This window comes from Chaetomium fimeti (assembly GCF_033439085.1).
Source record: "Chaetomium fimeti strain CBS 168.71 chromosome Unknown B0H64scaffold_4, whole genome shotgun sequence".
Classification (NCBI taxonomy): Eukaryota; Fungi; Ascomycota; class Sordariomycetes; order Sordariales; family Chaetomiaceae; genus Chaetomium; species Chaetomium fimeti.
In genome coordinates, this window is record NW_026944332.1 from 3,101,480 (window position 1) to 3,123,161 (window position 21,682).

The following is a 21,682-nucleotide window of genomic DNA, read 5'->3' on the forward strand; positions in this document are numbered from 1 at the left end:
ACGGTGCGGTGTTTGTGTTGTCTCAGGGGCATTCCTGTCTCTCACCTTGAGGCGGCCAATGGGATATACAAAATGCCGATTTGATGCCCCACCTCTTTCACTTTGCACCTCTCTTAGGTCTCAACTCTCAACCTTACAACCCTGACTCTCACAACCACAACATCCTAAACACAATCCACCAAACCAAACCAACGTAAAGTTTTACAAAACCACCCACCATGGCAGCAACAACAGCCACCCACCCCGAACTCACCCTCATCGTGGCGGCCACGCAACAAATGGGCATCGGCCGCAACGGCGCCCTCCCCTGGACCAACCTCCGCCGAGAAATGGCCTACTTTGCGCGCGTCACCAAGCGCGTGCCGTCCTCCCCCAGTTCCACCACCACTCCCAACCCCCCATCAACAGCCACCCCAACCCCAGCCCCAACATCAGCACCACCACAGTGGACATCACAGGGAACGGCGCAGCCTCAAACACAACTCCAAAACGCCGTGGTGATGGGCCGGCGCACGTGGGAGAGCATCCCGCCCCGCTTCCGCCCGCTGCCGGGCCGCCGCAACGTGGTGGTGTCGCGCTCGCTGCCGTCGAGCCCGCCGCCGGCCGAGGGGGTGGTGGTGGCGAGGAGTTTGGAGGAGGCGCTGGCTTCTGTTTCTGTGGCGGCTTCTTCTTTTACTGGCCTTGCTGGGGTTTCTTCTGAGGGGAATTCTGGGGGGGTTGAGGGTGTTGAGGATGCGGGGGGTGCGGTTGGGGGTGGTGAAGTTGGGGATGCTGGGGATGCTGCTGGTGCTGGAGGTATTCAGGGCGCTGCTTCTGCGCCGGCAGCGTCGGGCAGGGTGTTTGTCATTGGCGGGGCGCAGATCTACGGCGCGGCGCTGGAGATGCGCGAGGCGAGGCGGGTGTTGCTGACGCGGGTGCGGACTGCGTTCGAGTGCGACACCTTCTTCCCGCTGTGCTTGCCCGATAGCGGGGTGGCCGAGAAGGGGTGGCGGCGGAGAGGGCAGGCCGAGATGGATGCGTGGGTGGGCGAGGAGGTGCCGCGGGGCGTGCAGGAGGAGGCGGGCACGGAGTATGAGTTTGAGATGTGGGAGAGGGTAGATTAAAACGGGTGTTAATCCGGTTGTTGGGGTGATGTATATTGTTATGCGTTACAGGTTGTGGTTTTGTTTTTTACAGTGTTATACATGTATGCACATGTCCTCTCACGACGAGATAATCCCCGCTTGCCCGAACGCCGTCCTCATCGACGCCGTCGGCACATCGACCATCGCCGACTGCACCTTCAGCCCCGGAAGCACCTTTATCGCTGAGGCTAGATCCTCGTCCGCCAGCTCCCCCAGTTCCCTCAACCCGGACCGCATCCAGGCGACCACGGCGGCCAGCGCCCGCACATCCACGTCTTCCCGCGCCTTGAACAGGTTCCGCCACACAGCCGAGGCGAGCACGGCGTCCCCCTTGACGATGCCCTCGTCGTAGGCCAAGATCAAGCCGCGCCACTGGACGAACAGATCCTTGAGGTAGGTCTGGCGGATCATGCGCGAGGACAAGTCGTGCACGTCCTCCATCTTGGCCTCGGCCTGGTGGAAGAAGTGGTTGACCAATTGGGACTGCCAGGCCTGCTGGGCTGCTGGTTCGAGGCAGCGGAAGCGGACAACGAGCAGGTACATGTGCAGCATGGAGACGTGGGCCCAGGTACTAAAGGTCGGGAGGAGGCCGAGTTCTACAGGGAGGCAAGTTAGTCCGTTGTAAGTCTAGTGATGGGGAGGAAGAGGGGCATACCTTTATGCCACGTCTCGGTCTTGCTCGTGCCGATTTCCTCGCCATCTTCTGTGGTTTGTAGCGTCCCCGCCTTGCGGTCTGCGGCCTCGATGGTGTAGTCGGCCTGGGCGGCGCAAGCCTTGTAAAGGTCCTCGGTCACCCTGTAGATATAGTAGGTGTTATTCCCCGTTGACAGGCTTTCGCGGACGCGGTCGAACAGCATTTCCTTCAAGTTGAACTTTTGCTGTGGTGACGTTGTGTGGAGGGCTCGGCGGGCTATTCGGCTGGGTGGGTTCGCAGGTATTGTCGCGAACGGTAGGGTCGCAGCCGAGGAAGTGGTTGAGAAGGCGCATCGTGATGATGCTGGTAGTGGGGTGACGTCGAGGAAATTCTGGCGGAGGGGTGCTGCTATCCTCTTGGGCAACCGGCCGAGGCTTGTGCTGCAACTGCGGCAAGCCATTGTGAAACTGCGGGTGGGAGCTGTAGACTGGGGAACGGTGTTGGCGTCGAAGCTTGTCGCGATTCACTCCTCTCGGCTTTCGACCCAAAAAACGTCGTTTCTGGTGATCAACGATAGGGGTTAGGGTTGTGTTGTGCTCTCTTGGGATCAGAACCACCCACAACATCACCCCTACAAACAACGGAGATGAAAATGTGAAAATGTGATTAATTTACGGGTCAATTGTATGGCATTCCGTTCTTCATGCCTGACTTATATGCATACAAGATAGGTACTTACACTAAAATACATGGACCTGTGCTCCATGTGCTAGTCCAGCTCCGAGAACACGAGCGAGGCATTGGTACCGCCAAAGCCAAAGCTGTTGGATACTGCCACTTTGACCTCCTTCTGCTGTGCTTCATGCGGCACGAAGTTGAATTGTGCGCCGACATCCGGCTTGCACAGATTGAGCGTAGGGGGGACGGCGTTCTGGTAGTTTTTGGTTAACAGCCCCGCAGTGTCTGTCGGTTGTAGGTTGTACTCACTTCGGTGATGGCGAGAATCGAAAACACGGCCTCAATAGCGCCGGCTGCTCCAAGAAGATGACCAATGGCCCCTTTTGTACTGCTGGTCGTGATCTTGCTCTCATCATCCACACCTTCTTCGCCCATCATCAAAGTCCGGATGGCCATCGTCTCAGCAGCGTCGCCAACCTGTGTGCCGGTGGCATGGGCGTTGATGTAATCAACCTGGCCAGGCTTGACCCCGGCGTTCTTCAGCGCTTTTTTCATGGCCGACAGCGCTCCCGACCCATCTTCTCTCGGGGCCGTCATGTGGTGTGCATCACCGCTGCACCCATACCCCTTCAACTCTGCCAGGATCCTGGCACCCCTCCGCTTAGCATGCTCCAACTCTTCAAGGACGACCACAGCAGCCCCTTCGGCAACCACGAACCCGGAGCGGTCAGCATCAAACGGCCGACAGCTCGCCGACGGATCGTGGTTATACGCTGTAGACAACGACCTCGACCGGCCAAAGCCGGCAAACGTAAGCGGATGGATGCACGACTCGGCACCGCCCGCTACCATGGCGTCGGCATCGCCAAAGGCAATAAACCGCGCCGCATCCCCAATCGAGTGGGCGCCGGTGGTACACGCCGTGGTGGCGGCATGGTTCGGCCCGCGCAGGCCATAGCGCATGGCAATATGCCCCGCGGCGAGGTTGATCAAGATCTTGGGCACAAACAGCGGCGAGACCTTCTTGTAGCCCTATCGTCCCCCACCCGGACACCAAGCCCACGAGTCTCAGCAAAACCATCCATAATAATATCCTTACCCGTCACGCGGAGGAGGAAGCCAGCCTACCCCTCGGTCAAACGCGACACTAGTCGCATAAAAGTCGTCCAGATTCCCGATCCCGCTCCCCAGACAAACCCCCGTCATCTCGCGCTCCCCGTCGCGCGTCGGCCGCCACCCGGCGTCGCGCAGGGCCATCTCGGCGGCAGCAGCAGCATACTGCGCGAACGTGGACATGCGGCGCTGGTCGGCGGCGTCGAGCCAGTCGGCGGGGCGCCAGAGGCCGTCGTCCTCTTGTCCCCTAGAGAGGGCCCGGTCCGGGTCCGGGTCCGAGTCTGGGGCGGAGGGCACGATGCCGGCGACGGTGCTGGTCAGGCCGCGCCACTGGGCCTGCTCGGCGGCGTCCCGGCCGCGGTCGGCGACGCTGACCAGCCCGGATTCCGATGCGAGCAGCCGCTGCCAGGTGCGGCGCACCCCCACGCCGAGCGGCGTGATGGCGCCCAGGCCGGTCACGACAACGCGCCGCATGCTGGGGTCATTTCTGGGGGGTGGTTGGTTGGGGTGTGGTGTGGTTTTGGGGGTGGGTTGAGTTAAAGTCGAGTTAAGGTTGAGCTTCGAGCAAGAAACCAAGATGGGAAGAAAACCCGAACGGGAAAGTCGAAGAGCCGATGGATGTCAAAATCACAAGCTCCCTGCAGCTCTGGACTGCTCGCTAACTAGCTGTGTTGAGCTTAGCGGCTGCGGGAGCTGCCCAACCCCTGTCCGAAACAGAGCTGAGCTCCAAACGGACCCCTGTGGGGGCTTACGCTCTCTTTGTCCGGGGGCCACTTGGCCGGAAAGCGATCTGAATAAGACAACAACTGGCAAACATGCGATGATAACTCGAGATACGCCAAATAGCAGTCTTCTCACCAAACTCTCAAATTACCTGGTTTGACGGGCTCGGGCTCAAAGTCCCGTCAATTCGGCCCAGAAAAGGCTCCCAGGATCACCTCCGTCTCTCACTTCGGAAGAACCACTTCCACACCTCAACAACACACTCCGGAATCATCTTTGACACGCTCAATTCTTCGGTTGGATTGCCGTTTCATGGGAATTAGGTAGTATTGTTTTGGTGAATTGATTGCTGGGGAATCTTGGGTGCCTCCCCTTGAGTTGTGCGGCAACCCGACTCAACACCAACAACGTTCACTCCGGTATCGAAAAAACACGACTGGGTCACAATGCTCTAAACGCATATTTTGCTCTCCGCTTTTGCAGTTTATGAGATTTCTCATTTCAATCTCATGTTGATACCCGGATAACCTTCCCACGCCCCGCCATGGTTAAACCCTCGAGCTCCACATCCTCGGATGTGCCTCTTCAACCTCTACCGTCGTCAAACCCCCGGGATGAAAACTCCAAGCCCAAGTCCACATCCCACACCTCAGGTATAGAGGCAACCGCAGGGCCCTCCCGCTCCCGGCCTCAACCCCGGCCCTCCTCCCCGGAGTCGCCCCTCAGCCACCTCAAAGCCCGCCTCTCCCTCCTCCGCCCAGGCCACTCGGACGACGTCCACCGAGACGGCGACTCCGGCTCAGAAGACGAGCTCCTCCTCGACCCCAACCTCCCCACCGACCACGCCCAGCGCCACCAAGCCATCCCGCTACACTCCCTCTCCACCACCGACGACCACGACCACGACGAAACCAAAACTTCTCTCGACTCCGACCGCGCCCCCCTCGTCCCCAACAAAGATGGCTCGGACGAGGATGACTCCGACGCCGCCTCCGACGTAGAGGACGAGGTCGAGGACTCGCCCTACCCGGAGGTGCGCGCCGCCGTCCACCCCTACGACGACCCCTCCCTGCCCTGCAACACCGTGCGTGCCTGGGCGATCGGGTTGAGCCTGATCTTTCTGGGCGCGAGTATGAATACGCTGTTTTCGTTGAGGTCGCCGAATATTAGTTTGGGGGCGTTGATTGCGCAGGTTATTGCTTGGTAAGCTTTTTTTTCTTTTTCTTTTCTTGTTTTCCCTCTCTTGTCTTTCTTCCCTTGTCTTTCTTTTCTTGTTTTCCTTCTCCTGTTTTTTTTTCTTGCCTTTCTTCTCTTGTTTTCCTTCTCTTGTTCCTTTTTTCTTATTCTTCTTTTCCTTCCTCTTCTTTTTCCGGGGTGGTGGGGGGGGGGGGGGGCTAGCCTCCGGCCGGGTTCGGGGTGGTGGGCTGGCTGGCTCTGCTGGGCGTCACTGTAGGGGGGATGACTGGCTAACTGCTTTACTCTAGGCCACTCGGGAGGGGATGGGCGAGGTTTGTCCCCGACAAGGAGGTGACGGTGCCACTACTGTGGTTTGGAAAGGGGGTGAGGAGGGGGGTCGGGCTGAAGAAGGTGCGACTGAAGTTGAACCCCGGCCCTTTCAACGTCAAGGAGCATGCCATCATCGTCGTGATGGCGAGCGTCTCCTTCTCCGTGGCCTATGCGACCGATATCATCCTGGCCCAGAAGGTGTTTTATAAGCAGGACTTTGGCCTTGTGTGGCAGCTGCTGCTGGTTGTGTCGACCCAGAGTTTGGGCTATGGGATCGCTGGGATGATGAGGCGGTTTCTGGGTGAGCAGTCCCTTTTATTTTGCTACTCGCTTGAGTTCAACTAGGAGAGATACTAACAACCACAGTGTATCCCGCCGCCATGATCTGGCCCGGCAACCTGGTGTCAGTGACGCTCATGAACGCCATGTATGAAAGCAGCGAGGACCGGGATCCGACCGTCATTGGAGGCTCAATGCCGCGGTATAGGTGGTTCGGCTTGATCACCGCCGGCGCCTTTATCTACTACTTCATCCCGGGATTTCTAGCCCAGTTTTTGAGCTCGTTCGCCTTCATGACTTGGCTGGCGCCCGAGAGCCCGGTCATTAACCAGCTGTTCGGCTCCAACACCGGTTTATCGCTGTTGCCGATTACCTTTGACTGGACCCAAATCTCGGGCTTTGTAGGCTCGCCCCTTATCCCGCCATGGTAAGTACAGATACGGACTGGAGCGGATATGGACTCGGGCCTAACAAGTAGTACAGGCACGCCATTGCCAACACAATGGTCGGCGTGGTCTTCTTTTTTGTCTTCCTCGCGTCTGCTCTTCACTACAGTGGCACCTGGTACTCCCAGTACCTTCCGATGAGCGACTCCAACACCTATGACAACACGGGGAAGCAGTACGATGTGTCCCGTATTCTCTCCGCCGACTACACCCTAGACGTCGAGGCGTACAACAATTACTCGCCTCTGTTTCTAAGGTAGGCCGCTTTCTCTACCCCCCTAAGTCCCCGCTGACAAACCAGCACGACATTCGCCATCTCTTACGGCCTCTCCTTCGCCGCCATCGCCTCTTTGGTTGTGTACACGTATTTGCACCACGGCAAGACCATCTGGCGGCAATACAAGAGCAGCACAACAGAGAAGCCCGACATTCACATGAAATTGATGAGGCGATACAAGGAAGCACCGACTTGGTGGTACATGTCGCTTTTCTCCGTGGTGGGCTACACCCTTCCAGACCAGTACTATCTCGCATCCGCTCACACACACCTGTTAGATGCTCGTCCTCGGCTTCGTGACCGTGCTTGCTTGGCCCACCAACATGACCTGGTGGGCGTTCTTGCTCGCCGTGTTCATCTCTTTCGTCTTCTCCCTCCCGATCGGCATCATCCAGGCGGTCACGAATAACCAGATTGGCCTGAATGTGCTCACCGAGTTCATTTACGGTTACATCCAGCCGGGCCGACCGCTGGCGCTCATGATGTAATTGCCCCTCCTTTGTAATACTCTCTATGTGCCGAGCTAATGACTCTAGCTTCAAAACATTCGGCTACATTACCATGTCACAAGCCCTAACGTTTGTCTCGGACCTCAAGTTCGGGCACTACATGAAAATCCCGCCGCGCACCATGTTCATGGCCCAGGTCGTTGCCACCACCTTCTCCTGTTTCGTGCAGGTCATCGTTCTCAACTACGCGCTCAAGACCATCCCCGGCGTGTGCGAACCCACTCAACCGGACCACTTTACTTGCCCCGGCGGCCGCGTTTTCTTTTCCGGTAAGTCCCCTTTCCCTAGCTAGTTACACCTTTCCCCCTCCCCCCTCGGTTATCCTTGGCCTAACCTAACACGTATCCGTGCCCAGCCTCGGTGATATGGGGCCTCATCGGCCCGGCCCGCATCTTCTCCCCGGGCCAGATCTACTCCTCCCTGTTCCTCTTCTTCATCCTCGGCGCCGTGACCCCCCTCGTCATCTACCTCCTCGCCAAGCGCCGGCCCAAGTCCTTCCTGCGCTACCTCATGGCCCCCGTCATCTTTGGCGGCGCCGGTGCCATCCCGCCCGCCACCCCGCTCAACTACCTGTCCTGGGGCATCGTCGGCTTCGTCTTCCAGTTCCTGATCAAGAAGCGCCACTTTGCCTGGTGGAGCCGGTTGAACTTCCTAACCAGCTCGGGTCTGGATCTGGGTCTGGCCCTGAGCACCCTAGTTATCTTCTTCGCCTTTACTTTGAGGGAGGTGGAGCCGCCGCAGTGGTGGGGAAACGAGGTGGTCAAGGGGACCATGGATTATCGCGGCGAGGCGGTCCAGGTGGTGCTGGGGGCTGGCGAGACCTTTGGGCCTGCTTCGTGGGGGTAGCGGGTATTCTAGTTGGATAGTGTATGAAGTAGGGGAGTAACTATATGAGAAGTCCCATAGCCTGTTTAGAGACGTTGGATACTGCCCTCGGTTACAAAATCCGCTCCTTACGACCGTATCAACCGGCTTGCATCCACTAGTACCACCCCGGTCCCAGTAGACGACGATGAAAGCCCGATCCCGTCCACAAAACCATTACACGCCTGCATAGAGACACGCACAAGTTGATATCTGGGCCGTACTTCTGGACTACGTTCTCACCCCATAAATAAGAAAGTTCGGGCTCGAGATGTAGATATGGACCAAACCTCGACTACAGGAAGAAACGAAAGCCGTCCCCATCCAGCCCAAAGAAACAGCTTTTCCTCGATTGAACTCCCCCTTGCTCGAAACAGTGCCCGCCGCTTGAACCTCTCGGGTATCTCTTGAAGTCCGGTTTTCGTCGTTCAGAGGCTAGTTGTCCTACCCACCACCGGCAGCCGGGATGCAACCCACCTCTACTCTCCTCCCGTGTAAGTCCTGAGCCGCCGGTGCAATGCCGCGGATGGTGTTCATGCACACCATCTCTGTTGTCGTACTCGTACGACACCGTCCCGTTTCCGAAACAGACCTCGACAATTTCGACGACACCCTCGATTCCTGAGCCCCTGGCTACAAATTATGTACCACACACACAGACACACACGGGCACACACAAGCACACACAGACACACACAGACACACCATAACCACACCATAACCACACCACCCAGCCAGCCATGGGGCGGGATCGCCGGCTCCCCGAGCCCGGGCATCGGTGAAATGAAAGCCGATGATGGCAAACCCCGCCTCAGCTGTCCAAGCATTCCCAGTAAAACGGCATTGCCCGAAAAGAGAAGGAAATGAACAGACTTTTGTCCGAAATACATACTGTCCGTAAGGTGACCGGGCGAGCAAGGATGTTATCAATTTTTCACACCGAAAAAACAACCAAGCACACACCGTCGCGCCTCACCATTCTGATCGCCGCTCCCCCAGTCGCCGTTCCCGGAGACGGAGCCTCCTCACCCCTCGGGGAAACCGACTTTGTATTCTTGTAGTTACCCGGGTCAGCCCTCCGAATTAGGCCTCGCGTCAGACATACGGTCGAGTCAGTCAGTCAGTTGGTTCCCTAATATCATGACAACTGGTTGCACCCGCTCTGTATTGCTTGATATTGCTTGCCTATCCCGGTAAAAAGTTGTCGAGTTAGTCAGGTCCGCCACCCGACCTTTCTTTTTTCCCCTTTTTGGTGCCCTTGCACGTCCCCTTTTGATCGACCACGCCAGTCCCACAGGGCAGCCTCACACACAAACTTCCCTTGCGAGCGATCATCACGCCGTTGCGGACAGGCAGGCCCTGCTCGCACCATGGCACAAACCTGCCGAATCGGGAACCTGTAAAACCCATCACATTCCGCGTGCTTTTGTCGATTGCCGAGCCACGCCTCGCACACATTCACTTCCCAACACTGGTGCTGCTGACCGCCAGAATTTTGGAACATGTGGGGAGCTTCGACGCCAGAGCGGGGGAGGGCCCGGCCTATCGGATGCCCGCCCGGACGTCTCGGAGCCTGCCGGCGCTCTGGGCGCCCTCGCTTACGCCGGCCCAGCCGGGCGTTCGTCCGATGTGAAGGATTCGACCCGGCTGACTGGGACCGGCTTCGTGGCATCCCACAGGGTCCGGAGGAAAAAGAATGAGCGGTATGGCCTGACTGGTGGATGGATTGGCGCTTGGGTCTCCTCACTTATCTCCGGGTTCGGGGTGCCGCCTGGTGGCTTGCAGGGTTGTTGCCCTCGTCGGCGCAGGCCGAATTCGAGGCCGATATGTGAGCGATTGTCGGGTACAGGAGCCTTTGTTGTTCCCCTGATTTGAGGAGAAAAAAAGCGTTTGATCAGTGCCGCCCGCCCGCACACTGTGGGAAAGCTCTTCATCCGCCTCCGTGCTTCGCCCAGAGTGGACTGGATTACCATCCTCCTCCCCGTCCCGACAACGAGACCTTGGTTCAACCCCCGCAACGCTAGAACAATTGGCATGAACTCGGGGATCCACAAGACCGCCCTGTCGGTTCTTTCCACTCTTCTAGAAAATGATCGGCCAGTGAGCGACGAGGCACGACGGCAGATTATCCACCGCCGATACACGAGATGCTGCAGGCGGTCAGCGGCGTTTGCTAACGTTGCGCTAACCAGGGGCTCTGACATCCTTCCCTCTGTTTCTCTCATGCATTGCCTGCCCAGATTCGTCGATTGGGTCCTCGGACAGGGTCCGACAGGAGCAAGGCCGTAAAACTCTGGATCGCGCCATGAACTGTGCTCTTGGGCTTGTCCGTGCCCCGGAGAATGCGCCGAGATACACCCATTCGCCTGCGAGACCAGAGACTTGTTTGATGCCACGAGGCAAGGGTTGAGTCTGGCTAACCGCACAAACCATCTCCTGACGGCGGCCGTCCGTTGTTCCCGCGGAACCAACGGAGTTGTGCATGGCTTTGTGTCCGCCTGGCGGTTTTTGAACGCCCGAAAAAATTGTCGACAAAGTGCGAGCGGCTGTCGTCATTTCATCGAATGACAAGGGCTCGCTGGCGAATTCTTGACTTTGTCGACCCCAAGTCGCGCGTGACTAAATCAGCTTTTCGATGGACGTGTTTGGCTGCCCAGAGAACTCCCACGTCCCTCGTCCGGGATCACCCATCTTCCTTTGCGTTACCGCCCATGCGGTGTGACCCCTTTTTTGTGACCTCCCTGTAGCCATCCTTGTTCCCAGCTCTTGTACGCAATGGCAAGTACAAGTATCGAGTACTTGAAGCTGCCACCGTTCCTACCCGGGCTCCAATCCTCTCCTTGCAACATCTCCTGTACCGCGATCCCCAAGAACGAAGTCGAAACCCCTGAGTTCGTCCTCTGCTCCCGTTTTTCTCAAGATGGGCCAAATGATACCCGACCTCACACCAGGACTGCCTAGAGCTTTCCAGACCACCAGCGCGCCTAAGAGACCGCAGTATGACACCACCATCACGGACAAGGTCATATCTGCCACTGGCCCGAATGCCAATGGGCGCCTGGCACAAGTGATGCCCAGCTTGGTGCGCCACCTCCATGCGTTCGCACGTGAAGTCGACTTGACGGTTGCAGAGTGGACAACTGCCGTGGATTTTGTAAGCCCCTGTCCACCCACCGCGGCTGCGATTCCGCGACATGTAGGCTGACGCGATGCGAATTGATGTAGATTAATGAATGCGGCAAGATGTCCGATGACCGACGGAACGAGACCCAGCTGCTGTGCGATATCGTGGGGTTGGAAAGCCTGGTTGACGAGATCACGTCCAAGATGCTGGCGACTTCCAACTCCGAAACTCCCTCCGCCATCCTCGGCCCATTCTACCGGCACGACGCGCCTTTGCTGCCGAACGGGAGCTCCATTGTCCAGAACCTAACCCCTTCTGTACCATGGTATGAACAAGCAGTTGCTGACTCGGCCTTTGTATCGGGCCGCGTCTTGACGAGCTCGGGCATGCCTATTAAGGGGGCGGTCGTGGACGTATGGCACTCGGCGCCGAACGGGTTGTATGAACAGCAAGACGAGTCGCAGCCGGATATGAACTTTCGAGGTCGTTTCGAGACAGACGAGGCGGGCTGTTACGCCTTTTATGCGTTGCGGCCGGTCCCATATCCGATCCCCGACGACGGGCCGGCGGGGAAACTGTTGGGCTTACTGGATCGGCATCCCTATAGGCCGGGCCACATCCATTTTATGGTGTATGCTCCGGGGTTCCGAGCCTTGACGACGCAGTTGTACGACGACCGAGATGAATATGTTGCCAACGACGCCGTGTTTTCCGTCAAGGACGAACTGGTCGTCAAATTCATACCACGCGACGGGGACCCTAATGCGCGGTGGTCACTCAAGTATGACTTCGTGCTTGGTCGGGAATGATTGTGGTTGCAGGGGGGATATCAGGTGCATTTGCTGTATTGTTACTTTAGAAAAGCCTGAAGGTTATCACTTTGTTTCCATCCACTGCACTCTGTGGGTTGTCTGTGTCGGGTGCAGTCGCCGCCGTTTCGAAAGCCCGCCTAGAGCCCATCAAATCTCTTGAAACTGTTGCTTGAGTCAAACACGGCTTCCGGTTCCTGCCGTGAAATGGGTGCTTCTAAAAACCAGGTTTGTCTTCGAATGCGGCCCTGTATATCAGCTAAGACCTGTACGGACGGAGAAGCGGATACCCCCCTGGACGAAACTCTGGGGGTTTATAAAACGTAAATACGTACCGTACGGTTCTGTTGGCGCACCGATGACTGGTGGTGGGAACTGCATGGCAATATTGCTGATGTTTGGGGCCACTGAGGAGACGGGCGGGAGGTGGTTGATAAAGCTGTTCCATAGACCGTCGAATTCGAACTCGATGTTTCCGCTAAGCGGTTCCGAGCTCGCGATTGACGAGTGGGCTGAAACGCTCGACCGGCCGCCGGCGAGGGTGGCGTGGGGGATAAACGGCGGGCTCATGCCATTCGCTCTTGCGTCAAGTGCCGTACTGGGAGCTTGCGTAGATAATATGCCTAGTAGTGGCATTTTCGGTATTGACGGCGGAGTCAACAGTCCCGGATCCGGCCCATCGACGGCCTGGGAAGGGTTTCGCCTTTGCATGTTCGTGCTGATTGCGAGCCCCGGGTGTGGGTGTTCTGAGGCCGGCCCTGGGCGAGGGGCTTGGTTGTAGAGACAGCTAAAGTCGTCCGATAGCTTCGGTGCAGGATAAGCATGGTCCTTGGTCCAATTGCTGACCACTTCTGAGAACCTCGTGATGATATCGTGAACGCGTTCCGCCTGTGGATCGATTTCGGCACAATGCGCCATGATTCCCAACGCATCCTGCATGGTATCGTTATATTCGTCCGTGTAATACAGCGACGAGAACTGATTCATGAGAATCACCAGGCTTGCTGCGAAGATAAAGTATCTAAGGGCCAGTCAGTTAGCCTGGCCAGTGGCGGTCGGCCATGCAGCTTAGGCGGTGTAATGTGACCGGAACTCACATAACAAAAGGGTTCCTGCGTGGGAGGTAACCGTCTTCCCATGCGCAGCGAGCCTGCTCGATTGTCCGGTAGGAAGCGACAACACAAGCTTCTGAAAACCTCGCCATAGACGACTCGCGAATTTGAGGCGATTTCTTGATGCCCGACCGTTCCTCCACGAGCATCCAATTGTGCATAACGAACAGCTGCCGGGTGAGGAGTATGAGCGAATGCAACGACAGGAGGCTGACGTGAAGGGAGGCTACTCCGTGGGCCGGATTTGCCGCGCCACCACCAGAATGTCGCCTATATGGCTGGGCGCGAGAGGCTTGGTCCCAGTTCCTGGACATGTTGATTATCTCTTGGACTTTGGTGGTCGAGATCTTCCTGCGCGAGAAGACCTTGAGCGTCACGCCGATGACATGAGACGTCTCGACACAGGCATCCAGACTGCTCGCATGGATGTGGTCAAAACCGAGTCCGCTTATACCGTGGGCATCGGCCGTATCATTGCGCGGCAAGATATTGCACGAACAATCGTCCTCTGAAATGGCAGTAGGTCTCCCCAACGTAGCGGCCAAGAAGCGGTCGAGAATGAACAGCGTCTTCCACAAGTTTCTCCTCACCCTCATCTCGGCCGGCGTGAAAATAACGTCTCGCATCGTCTCCTCCCGATGCAGGCCGAGGGCGAATGCAGAGCGGACGGCCATTCCTGATTGGGTTAGCTAGTTTTCGGTGGTAAAAGGTAATTCAAGGAGCCTACCCAAGTATGCATAAGCTCTGTTCCTCTTGGAGACTATCAGCATGTAGAGGGTCATCAATGACAATGACTGGATGGACCAGAAATCGGCATCCTCAAAGCCGGCGCCGGGGTCGCACATGGACCTGGCGCTCCGGAAGAAAAGCTCTGCCCTGTCTGGCTGTGCAGTAAGCTGTTTCTGCACGACAGCTTCCTCGCGACTCCCTGGAGCGGGCGCAGCCAATAGTAGACCAAGGGCCAGGACGAGGTATAGGTTGCAGAGGAAGTCATTTCTAGCGGACGGAGGGTCGCTATAGCACTCCTCGACTAACCTAAGAAATGCAGTCCTGTCCAGGATTTCGATCAAACCGCAGGTCTAGCAACATCAGCAACCATCCATCCTAACCACAGGGGCGGACTAACATTCGTGAAGTAGGACGTTATGAGGACGTCGGCAGTTTCCTTGTCTGGCAAGGGGCTGGGGAGCCGCACGTTGTCGGGAAAGTCAATGATGCTCTCCAGTATGCGATGCCTCTTAGGATCATCGATGAAGGGTGAGCCCATATCCGCCCCAGCTGTATTCTCAACAACGATGCGGATCAGCTGGAGGATGGACAGGGTGGACGCGTCTCCGATGTAGACTGAAAATAGCAGGTTAGCAAAGGCCTTGGCGATGCCCCAACAAGACCGAGAGTACCCACGAAGACGTCCAGTTTGGTCCTGCAACATCCGAGTTTCGGTGTAGATGTTGGTCTCCTCGGATAACCCGTTCGCATTGTTACGGTTTGGCAACCTCTTGAAGGTGTGGTGGAAGGAGCCTTGTCGGACATGATCCGGCGCGGGCATGGATATCGGCAGTTGTGTTGTCATCCCCGACATGGACGAGTCCCCGGTTTGCTGCTCGTTCTGTGTCTGCTCCCACGTTTGCATTGTGTCGTGGGTTTGAGGGGAGGGTTCCTCTGATGCCTCGAGCACAGAGGGTATGGAGGGCGGGGACGTGTCGATGTGGCGCCGCTTAGTTGGTGACACAGCAGAGTCCGTAACATGGTCGGAAGCGTTATTTGGTGTGTAGCAGCACGTTAACTTCCTCCTGAGACAGGTTTGGCAGGGTTTCAAGCCATTGCACTAGACGGTAATTGTCAGCGAGAAGGCGAGTCATGAGAACCCGGGTTGAGTGAGACTGCGGTGGTCACTCAAGGGAAAAAGGCCCCAGAGACAGGAGGACGAGAGATGAGAGAACCAGTCGAGAAGGGCGTCGTTCCGAGGCTAAGCTGGCCACCCAACGTGTTAGGGCCCAACGCCGATGCCGTCCGGGGCTCTGGACGACACACTCATGGACGATGCCTGTTCGGGGTCCGGGAGCCAGTGGATATCGCACGCTTGTGCGACTGAATCGGGACTCCCGTCTCCCCCTGCTGCCTTGTGCTTCGTAGCAAGTGGGTGAGCACGGCGCCGCCGACTGGGCATACCTGCTTTGTGAGGCAAGCATTTTCCCTCGAGCATCAAGCAACATCGCCGGGGTGCATCCCGACGGAGGCAGAGGGAGGTAGATGAAGGGAAAGAATGGGGTTGGCAGCGAGGAACTGAGACATCCCGCAGGACGGGGGTACAGCTTGTATACGCCGCCGAGCCGAGCCAGCCACTGACAGGTCCTCGGGATGGGGACAAGGTTGGGTTTCTCGGCGCTCGTCGTTGACACGGTGCCCTCCCATATCCGCACGGGGAAAGGGGGGTAGAAGGGGGGGGGGGGGGTAGAGGGGAGCGAGCAAAATAAGTAAAAAAAGAAGGCTCCCACCTTTTGTTTCCGACGTTTGCACGAGTCACAGGCCTGAGCAGTGCGCTGGCGCTTGTCGTCGGGAACCTTGGGGCGCGTCATGGTGGAGAAGCGCAGGTGAAGTTGATGGCGTGGGATGCGTGGGGAGACGTGCGCTCAGGCACCCCGCCATCGGATAGCAGACTCTCCCGCCTGCTGGGTCTTGCTGGCGGCGCGGAGACGGCAGCCGCAAGTGCAACGGTGCGGGCAGCTGGAGGAGAAGTGATGGGAGGCCGGCGGGCGTTGGGCGGTTAGTGCGATCGGAAGCAGCGGGCGCGCGGGGATCTGACGGAGCGGATGATGCACACGAGACACATCGGCAGCAGGGCCGGCAGTAGAAGAATCGGGCTGTCTGTCGGATGGAGGTAGGCAGGCACGCTATCTAAGGTAGGGAGCTATGTTGTCGGGGTCGGCAGGGGCCTTGCCTGGGTCTGCGGGTTTGCCTCCTGGATCGGTCCAGTTTAGTGCCCGCAGCGGGAGAGCGCTTGGTGGGACGAACCGCTGTGCCGCAGGCTGATCCGGGGTTTTAGTACCGAATGGGGAGTGGGTGGGAGATCTGGTCTCGCGGCGACGATGACGGCGTCGTTGAACGAGAATATCGATATCGTCAGGGCCCTGCACCACGCGAGGAGATATACTAGAGCTGCGACCGCAGAAGGAAGCAGAAAAGAGGGAAAAAGCGAACCGCAGGACCAGGTTTGGGGCGGGAACACGGCCTTAGACGCACACCACCAAGCCGATGGTGCGAGACTGGCCTCTAATAGGAACCCCTGCCGTCCGTCTGCAAGTTGACAACTTTGGATAATCCTGGGCCGTGCGGTCGCTTGCTTTTGCGCCCAAACCTACCCAAGATCTGCTCGACGCATGCTAACCGGTGACTGGCACGCCTCAGAAGGGCGGCATCAAGCCCCGGTGCTAGTGGCACGTGAATCCAGGTATCTGGATAACGGGTTGCCAGCTCGCCGCGGACGCATGAAACAGGCAAGGCATCAAGAGCAGGTGCGGGGAATTGGGGCCAGACGGGGGGGCGCAATGGGGGGCGGGGGGGGCGACCTTGACAACAACAACCCCAAACAACCTTGGAAGCCTCACACGGGATGGTGGACGGCGATAGGCAGGGCTCGGCCCAGCACACGAACGGGGTGCCGAGACTGGAGCCGTGATTGACAGCGTCATGAACTTTGGTCGCGTTCGCATTGGGCCATCAGGCGGCGGGATGGCCTCGTGGCGCGTGTTTGGTGCTACCGTGCTGTCAAACATTCAGAAAAGCGCGGCGAGCCATCGCGAGGTAGTAGAAAGGGCACGCCTCCCGCGAGAATTCGGGCAGGTCCAGGCGAGGGGGCGGGAGCACGAAGGAGGCGAACCGTCTCCATCTCATTAAGCAGATGCGAGCCCCACGTCGTAAGCAGGCTGGGCATGTAGCGTTGTGTGACAACGAAGAGGGGTGCCGGGTCTTGTAAGGTTGGGGCTCCAGTGCGAGGCGGCGATGTTGATGGTTCGATGGATCCTCTGGTTTTTGGGTCGCGGCCTGAGAGCGGCCGGGAATGCAATGGAAGTTACGGTAAAAAAGAGAGATGGCACAATGGAATTGGAGAGAAATCACTCAGGTTCCAGTTTGCTTGTCTGTTCAGGTAGATAAGGGAGGTACCGAGGTAGGTGGTAGGTAGGTAGTGAACGAACGACATGTCCACCACCTTACCCGACGTTTGTTCAGGTACCAATGGAATGGAAGTGTCGGCTGAAGCACCTGGCCAACCTGAAAGTTACGGGCTTGGTGATGTTGGTGATCTCGGTCTTTTCCATGTTGTGGGCGTTAAAAATCAAAAGATTGCCCTATCCATTGCATGTCGGGCGCCCTACCTAAGGAAGGCGAGACTGGCACATGGAACGGGCTGCCCGGTTTCCATCCGTCCAAAAGGAAGGAAGGTGCGTTAGGCACCCACGAGCCCATCGGATAATGCACCTAACACAGCTTTTTTTCAGCGGAGATGCGCTGCCACTGGCCGCCCCGCAGCAGGGTGCCGGTGGGGCCGAGAGACACCCTAGCGACCTGACGGAAGCTTGGCTTCGCATCCGCGATCTGCTTACTGGCCCGATCCGGGGAACCTTCCATCTTCAACTCCAACCTCCATGCAGCCTGCAACATGCAACTTGGAGGTCCCCCCACGACCGGGACTGGACGAAAATACCCAAAAAAAAAAACAAGACCATCCCGAAAAACATACTTTGCTTTTTAACGGTCTCAGATCCATGCGAACCACGCCAGTACATCATCGTCTCGGAGTAAAAGATCGGTTGAACGACCTCAAATTGGCTTTTTGCCGAATCTGGTGGACACTACACTAGCCAAGCCCTGTCTGCCGTTGGTGGCCCATGGGCGACGATGCTCAACGCCGAATGTCCCCTAAGACGGGGAGATCGGGCGAGGTTTTACCCACCTCATGGATGATGATTGCAAGTGCCCGGGCGCGCACCAACGAAACGACTAGGCTCGATTTGTTCAAGAAGCATCCAACCACCTCCTCTGCACTCCATCATCTCAACCGATCTCTGGTCTGGTGGATGATCTGCCTGCAATGTCATCACCCATCACACATCTCGGTTGCCGCCATCCCGGAACCCAGGGGTATGGATGTACAGTTCCTCCCTCGGCTGGCTGCTGTCGATGGATGGCGTTCGCGGGGCGCATCAAATCCGGCAGGATGCCTCCCCACGTTTCCCCCAGTGGTGCAGCCTCCCCCGGATTCAGGGATGCTAGTCCCTCGAATGATTGCCGTTTTGTGCCACAGTAACTCTGGAGTGTTCTACAGTAGAACCAACCGACGTCAGATACACAACACACTAACCCCACAGGTTCCGCCTGTCACCAACGCCTTGCCTGCCTTGTCTGTGTCTGGGGTACAGGTCCAGCCCCCGCTCCTTCACTATCCCGGCCGTGCTACCCGTTTCCCCAATATTTTCACGGTAACGAGCTCAGCTCCCAGTTCGCGCCGGCGGTCTCATGTCTCAGACTGAGTCGATGTCACGGCATCGGATCTCGTCGGCCGCGTGATCACGCTTCGGGTCTCACGGCGGCATTTCTGGCAGGTGGCAGGACTTCTGTAACCGGAGATTCTGCCAGGTCCCGGCGAGCATGCCGGGCCGAGCCATACCCCCCCCATCGTTCTTAGGTGGCGGAGCGGCTTGGGAGCACGTGGTGCAGAACTTGGGATTCGCCAATGTCTCTCTCCAGCCCCCGGGATCCGTCGGGCCCCTAACAAACGACGTAAATGGTTCGGAAGGGACGTGGAGCGCGGGCTTGCGGAAACCACAATTCCAATCAAGGCCTTCGCCTGTTTAGATCCGCTCCGTCTTGCCCAAGTTACCCCCCAGGTCCCGCAGACGCGTGGGGAAACAAGGGGCGGCCGTGGTCATGGATCCGGCGATGGTTCCTCGCCTCTTTGTCTCGCGTCGCGGTCAACATGTGCCGGATATCACCTCAGCTCCCAGCGGTCCCCATTGTCGGTTCGAGGGTGCGGGTCTCACCAGGGCCATAAATAATGTACAAAGTACACCCATGACCAACACGGTGTGATCATCAAAGGTCCTGTTCTTTCACTTCGGATGGAACCTACTTATATTGGCAGCTCACCCGCACTTCATAAGGGCATGCTATTTCCTAGAACCCCCAATATGCTCACGATTTTGAACACGATGGAGTCGACAGCTACAATGGCACCACCAGCGTCTTCTATGGCCTGGGGCTGGGATGGTGCCGTCGACAAAGCATCCTTCGCCGGCAACGACGCCGAGCAGGTGTCTCACCAGAATATCATGCTCTCCGTCTTTCGATATTGGCAACGTCTCATGACGTCCAAAAACGACCGCGAACCGGCCACAAACGGCACTCGACCTCTTACACGGCATTCTATAGCCGCCGGGACGCAGTCGGCTCTCCAGAAATTGTGTGCGACCTCCCTCGACGAGCTTCCCGAGGCCGTCTTGGCGTTCACCGAAACCGTCGACGTCACCTCGACGCCGGAGAAGGGCGATGAGGTTTACTTTCCAACCCCTCTCAGGGAGCAGGAAGCCACCGCGGCCATCAAGGCACTCGAGTCCTGTGCCGCAGCCGCCATTGCCAAGGTTCGATATGGCACGGAGAGCAAGAAGATCCAAGTGGACGCCGACAAGGTCTCCGCCTTCTTGATGTCGGCCTATCTCACCACATTGGATGGCATGAACAAGCCAGACCCCCGTATCAAGGACAGGATTCCTGGTGAGTACACTCCTCGACCGATAGATACCCCACGGAGAGGGGGTGATAGCAGGGCTGACCCCGATCAGACACGGACTTAAACCGGGCTCAATCCGTCCTCTACCGCCGAATGTCGGCCAACCTATACAGCACCAAGAACCCCGGCGAGTACTTCCACATTCACGGCTCCCTCGACGCCGATGTAACCCTCCAAATGCTCGGCCTGCCCAAGGAAAATCCGGAAATGACCGACTACCACACCATCATCGACTACATTGAGTCTGCGGTCAAGAAGCACTCCGCTGCGGAGCTCGACGCCCTCAACGTTGCCCACCGGCAAGCCGGAATCCAGGCCCTCACATGGCCCCAATTCCAAGCCACCCCGCACGGCAAAGCCATGTTGGACCTCCCGCCGCTTACCATCCGCCCCAACCCCTCCGACGACCGCACCACCCCGCCCGCTCCCTTCCCCCCACCCCCCACCCCATCATCGGGCCCGCAATACGCCCTCGCCGGAATCAAGGTCCTCGAGCTCTGCCGCATCATCGCCGGCCCGACAATCGGCCGCTCGCTCGCGGCCCACGGCGCCCAAGTCATCAAAGTCACCTCCCCCCACCTTCCCGACGTGCCCTTCTTCCAGCTCGACGTCAACACGGGCAAGCACGCCGTGCACCTGGACCTGCGCCGCTCGTGCCCACATGACCGCGCCGCCTTCGCCGCCCTCCTCGCCGACGCCGACGTGCTCATCGACGGCTACCGGCCCGGCGCGCTCGCCCGGCTGGGCTACGGCCCCGCCTTCCTGGGCGAGCTCGCCCGCCAGCGGGGCAAGGGCTTCGTGTACGTGGCCGAGGACTGCTTCGGCGGGTCCGACCTGCCCCCCTCCGCCAGCGCCGAGTGGGCGTCCCGCCCCGGGTGGCAGCAGATCGCCGACTGCGTCACGGGCGTCGCCTGGGCCCAGGGCCGCTTCATGGGGCTGGACGAGCCCGTCGTGCCTCCCTTCCCCATGTCGGACTACGGCACGGGCGCGCTCGGCTCGGCGGCCGCGCTGGCGGGGTTGTATCGCCGCGCTACCGAGGGCGGGTCGTGGGTCTGCCGCACGAGTCTGGTGCAGTACGACGTGTTTCTGATGGGGCTCGGCCTGCTCCCCGAGCCGGAGCAGGCGCGTCTGCGCCGGGTGCACGACAACAGCGCGGGCTTCTTTGGGCTGCGGCATAGCGACTCGGTCGACGAAGTCGGGCGGCGCGCGCTGGCGAGCATGCGCATGGTGGTGCCGCGCCTGTTTGCCGGGGAGGGGGGAGAGGGAGAGGGAGACGGCGGGGGCCTGATGCAGGAGGCGTGGAGCGAGGCGTTCCGCGGGGTCGTGCGGTGGCCGAGGGAGGCGGTTGAGATCGAGGGCCTGCGGGTCGGGCATGTGCGGACGGCGAGGCCGAATGGATGGGATAAGGAGACGGGTTGGGAGGGGTGGCGCGAGGAGATTGGCGAGGGGGTGGTTGCCGGCGGCGTGCAGAAGCTGTCGCTGTGACGGTTATCTACCGCCCTACCGCCCTACCGCCCTACCTACCTACCTACCGAGTAGGGTTTTCTTTCCGTCTTCATCACAGGGGGTCGGAGCGTTTGCTTTTTGCGTTTGCGTTTGCGTTTGCAACACGGGCAGGCAGGTCTTAATGAACCTCGCGCCGAAAAGGGGGCGGGCAGTCTGACCACCAACGGAGGTAGCCTGATTTTTGTGAGCGC

At 58.5% G+C, this 21,682-nt stretch overlaps 9 protein-coding genes across 9 annotated transcripts; 5 read left to right on the forward strand and 4 right to left on the reverse strand.

Annotated features, from left to right (window-relative positions):
• The first annotated feature begins 121 nt into the window (after nt 1-121).
• On the forward strand, nt 122-1,120 carry B0H64DRAFT_424623 (dihydrofolate reductase-like domain-containing protein). The gene is made up of 3 exons (XM_062805654.1): nt 122-359; nt 471-650; nt 804-1,120. Exons 1-3 carry the CDS (start codon nt 219-221, stop codon nt 1,101-1,103), a joined length of 621 nt encoding a protein of 206 aa, XP_062659596.1. The 5' UTR covers nt 122-218; the 3' UTR covers nt 1,104-1,120.
• On the reverse strand, nt 1,121-2,318 carry B0H64DRAFT_360261 (ubiquinol-cytochrome C chaperone-domain-containing protein). Its single transcript, XM_062801698.1, has 2 exons — nt 1,780-2,318; nt 1,121-1,720 (listed from the first exon to the last, which is right to left on the reverse strand). The coding sequence occupies exons 1-2, from the start codon at nt 2,216-2,218 to the stop codon at nt 1,203-1,205; spliced, it is 957 nt and encodes a 318-aa protein (XP_062659597.1). The 5' UTR covers nt 2,219-2,318; the 3' UTR covers nt 1,121-1,202.
• A 93-nt stretch (nt 2,319-2,411) lies between these two features.
• B0H64DRAFT_474943 (thiolase-like protein) lies at nt 2,412-4,155 on the reverse strand. Its single transcript, XM_062808073.1, has 3 exons — nt 3,565-4,155; nt 2,746-3,468; nt 2,412-2,689 (listed from the first exon to the last, which is right to left on the reverse strand). The coding sequence occupies exons 1-3, from the start codon at nt 4,021-4,023 to the stop codon at nt 2,528-2,530; spliced, it is 1,344 nt and encodes a 447-aa protein (XP_062659598.1). The 5' UTR covers nt 4,024-4,155; the 3' UTR covers nt 2,412-2,527.
• A 469-nt stretch (nt 4,156-4,624) lies between these two features.
• Nucleotides 4,625-8,411, forward strand: B0H64DRAFT_163159 (OPT oligopeptide transporter protein-domain-containing protein). The gene is made up of 8 exons (XM_062798629.1): nt 4,625-5,475; nt 5,757-6,079; nt 6,145-6,484; nt 6,541-6,759; nt 6,805-7,000; nt 7,059-7,264; nt 7,317-7,558; nt 7,645-8,411. The coding sequence occupies exons 1-8, from the start codon at nt 4,817-4,819 to the stop codon at nt 8,133-8,135; spliced, it is 2,676 nt and encodes an 891-aa protein (XP_062659599.1). The 5' UTR covers nt 4,625-4,816; the 3' UTR covers nt 8,136-8,411.
• Nucleotides 8,412-9,397: 986 nt separating this feature from the next.
• On the reverse strand, nt 9,398-10,839 carry B0H64DRAFT_163173 (uncharacterized protein). Its single transcript, XM_062798630.1, has 2 exons — nt 10,356-10,839; nt 9,398-10,303 (listed from the first exon to the last, which is right to left on the reverse strand). The coding sequence occupies exons 1-2, from the start codon at nt 10,707-10,709 to the stop codon at nt 9,752-9,754; spliced, it is 906 nt and encodes a 301-aa protein (XP_062659600.1). The 5' UTR covers nt 10,710-10,839; the 3' UTR covers nt 9,398-9,751.
• B0H64DRAFT_461005 (Intradiol ring-cleavage dioxygenase) lies at nt 10,819-12,086 on the forward strand (the record flags this gene model as incomplete). Its single annotated transcript, XM_062807486.1, has 2 exons — nt 10,819-11,307; nt 11,379-12,086. Exons 1-2 carry the CDS (start codon nt 11,074-11,076, stop codon nt 12,084-12,086), a joined length of 942 nt encoding a protein of 313 aa, XP_062659601.1. The 5' UTR covers nt 10,819-11,073.
• Nucleotides 12,087-12,341: 255 nt separating this feature from the next.
• On the reverse strand, nt 12,342-14,831 carry B0H64DRAFT_321655 (fungal-specific transcription factor domain-containing protein; the record flags this gene model as incomplete). Its single annotated transcript, XM_062800529.1, has 5 exons — nt 12,342-13,107; nt 13,184-13,874; nt 13,926-14,277; nt 14,325-14,542; nt 14,603-14,831. The coding sequence occupies 5 exons, from the start codon at nt 14,829-14,831 to the stop codon at nt 12,342-12,344; spliced, it is 2,256 nt and encodes a 751-aa protein (XP_062659602.1).
• Nucleotides 14,832-17,845: 3,014 nt separating this feature from the next.
• On the forward strand, nt 17,846-19,023 carry B0H64DRAFT_163338 (uncharacterized protein). The gene has a single exon (XM_062798631.1). The coding sequence runs from the start codon at nt 18,088-18,090 to the stop codon at nt 18,727-18,729; it is 642 nt and encodes a 213-aa protein (XP_062659603.1). The 5' UTR covers nt 17,846-18,087; the 3' UTR covers nt 18,730-19,023.
• Nucleotides 19,024-19,407: 384 nt separating this feature from the next.
• B0H64DRAFT_322773 (CoA-transferase family III domain-containing protein) lies at nt 19,408-21,470 on the forward strand (the record flags this gene model as incomplete). The annotated part of the gene is made up of 2 exons (XM_062800581.1): nt 19,408-19,969; nt 20,038-21,470. 2 exons carry the CDS (start codon nt 19,408-19,410, stop codon nt 21,468-21,470), a joined length of 1,995 nt encoding a protein of 664 aa, XP_062659604.1.
• Between the last annotated feature and the right edge of the window lie 212 nt (nt 21,471-21,682).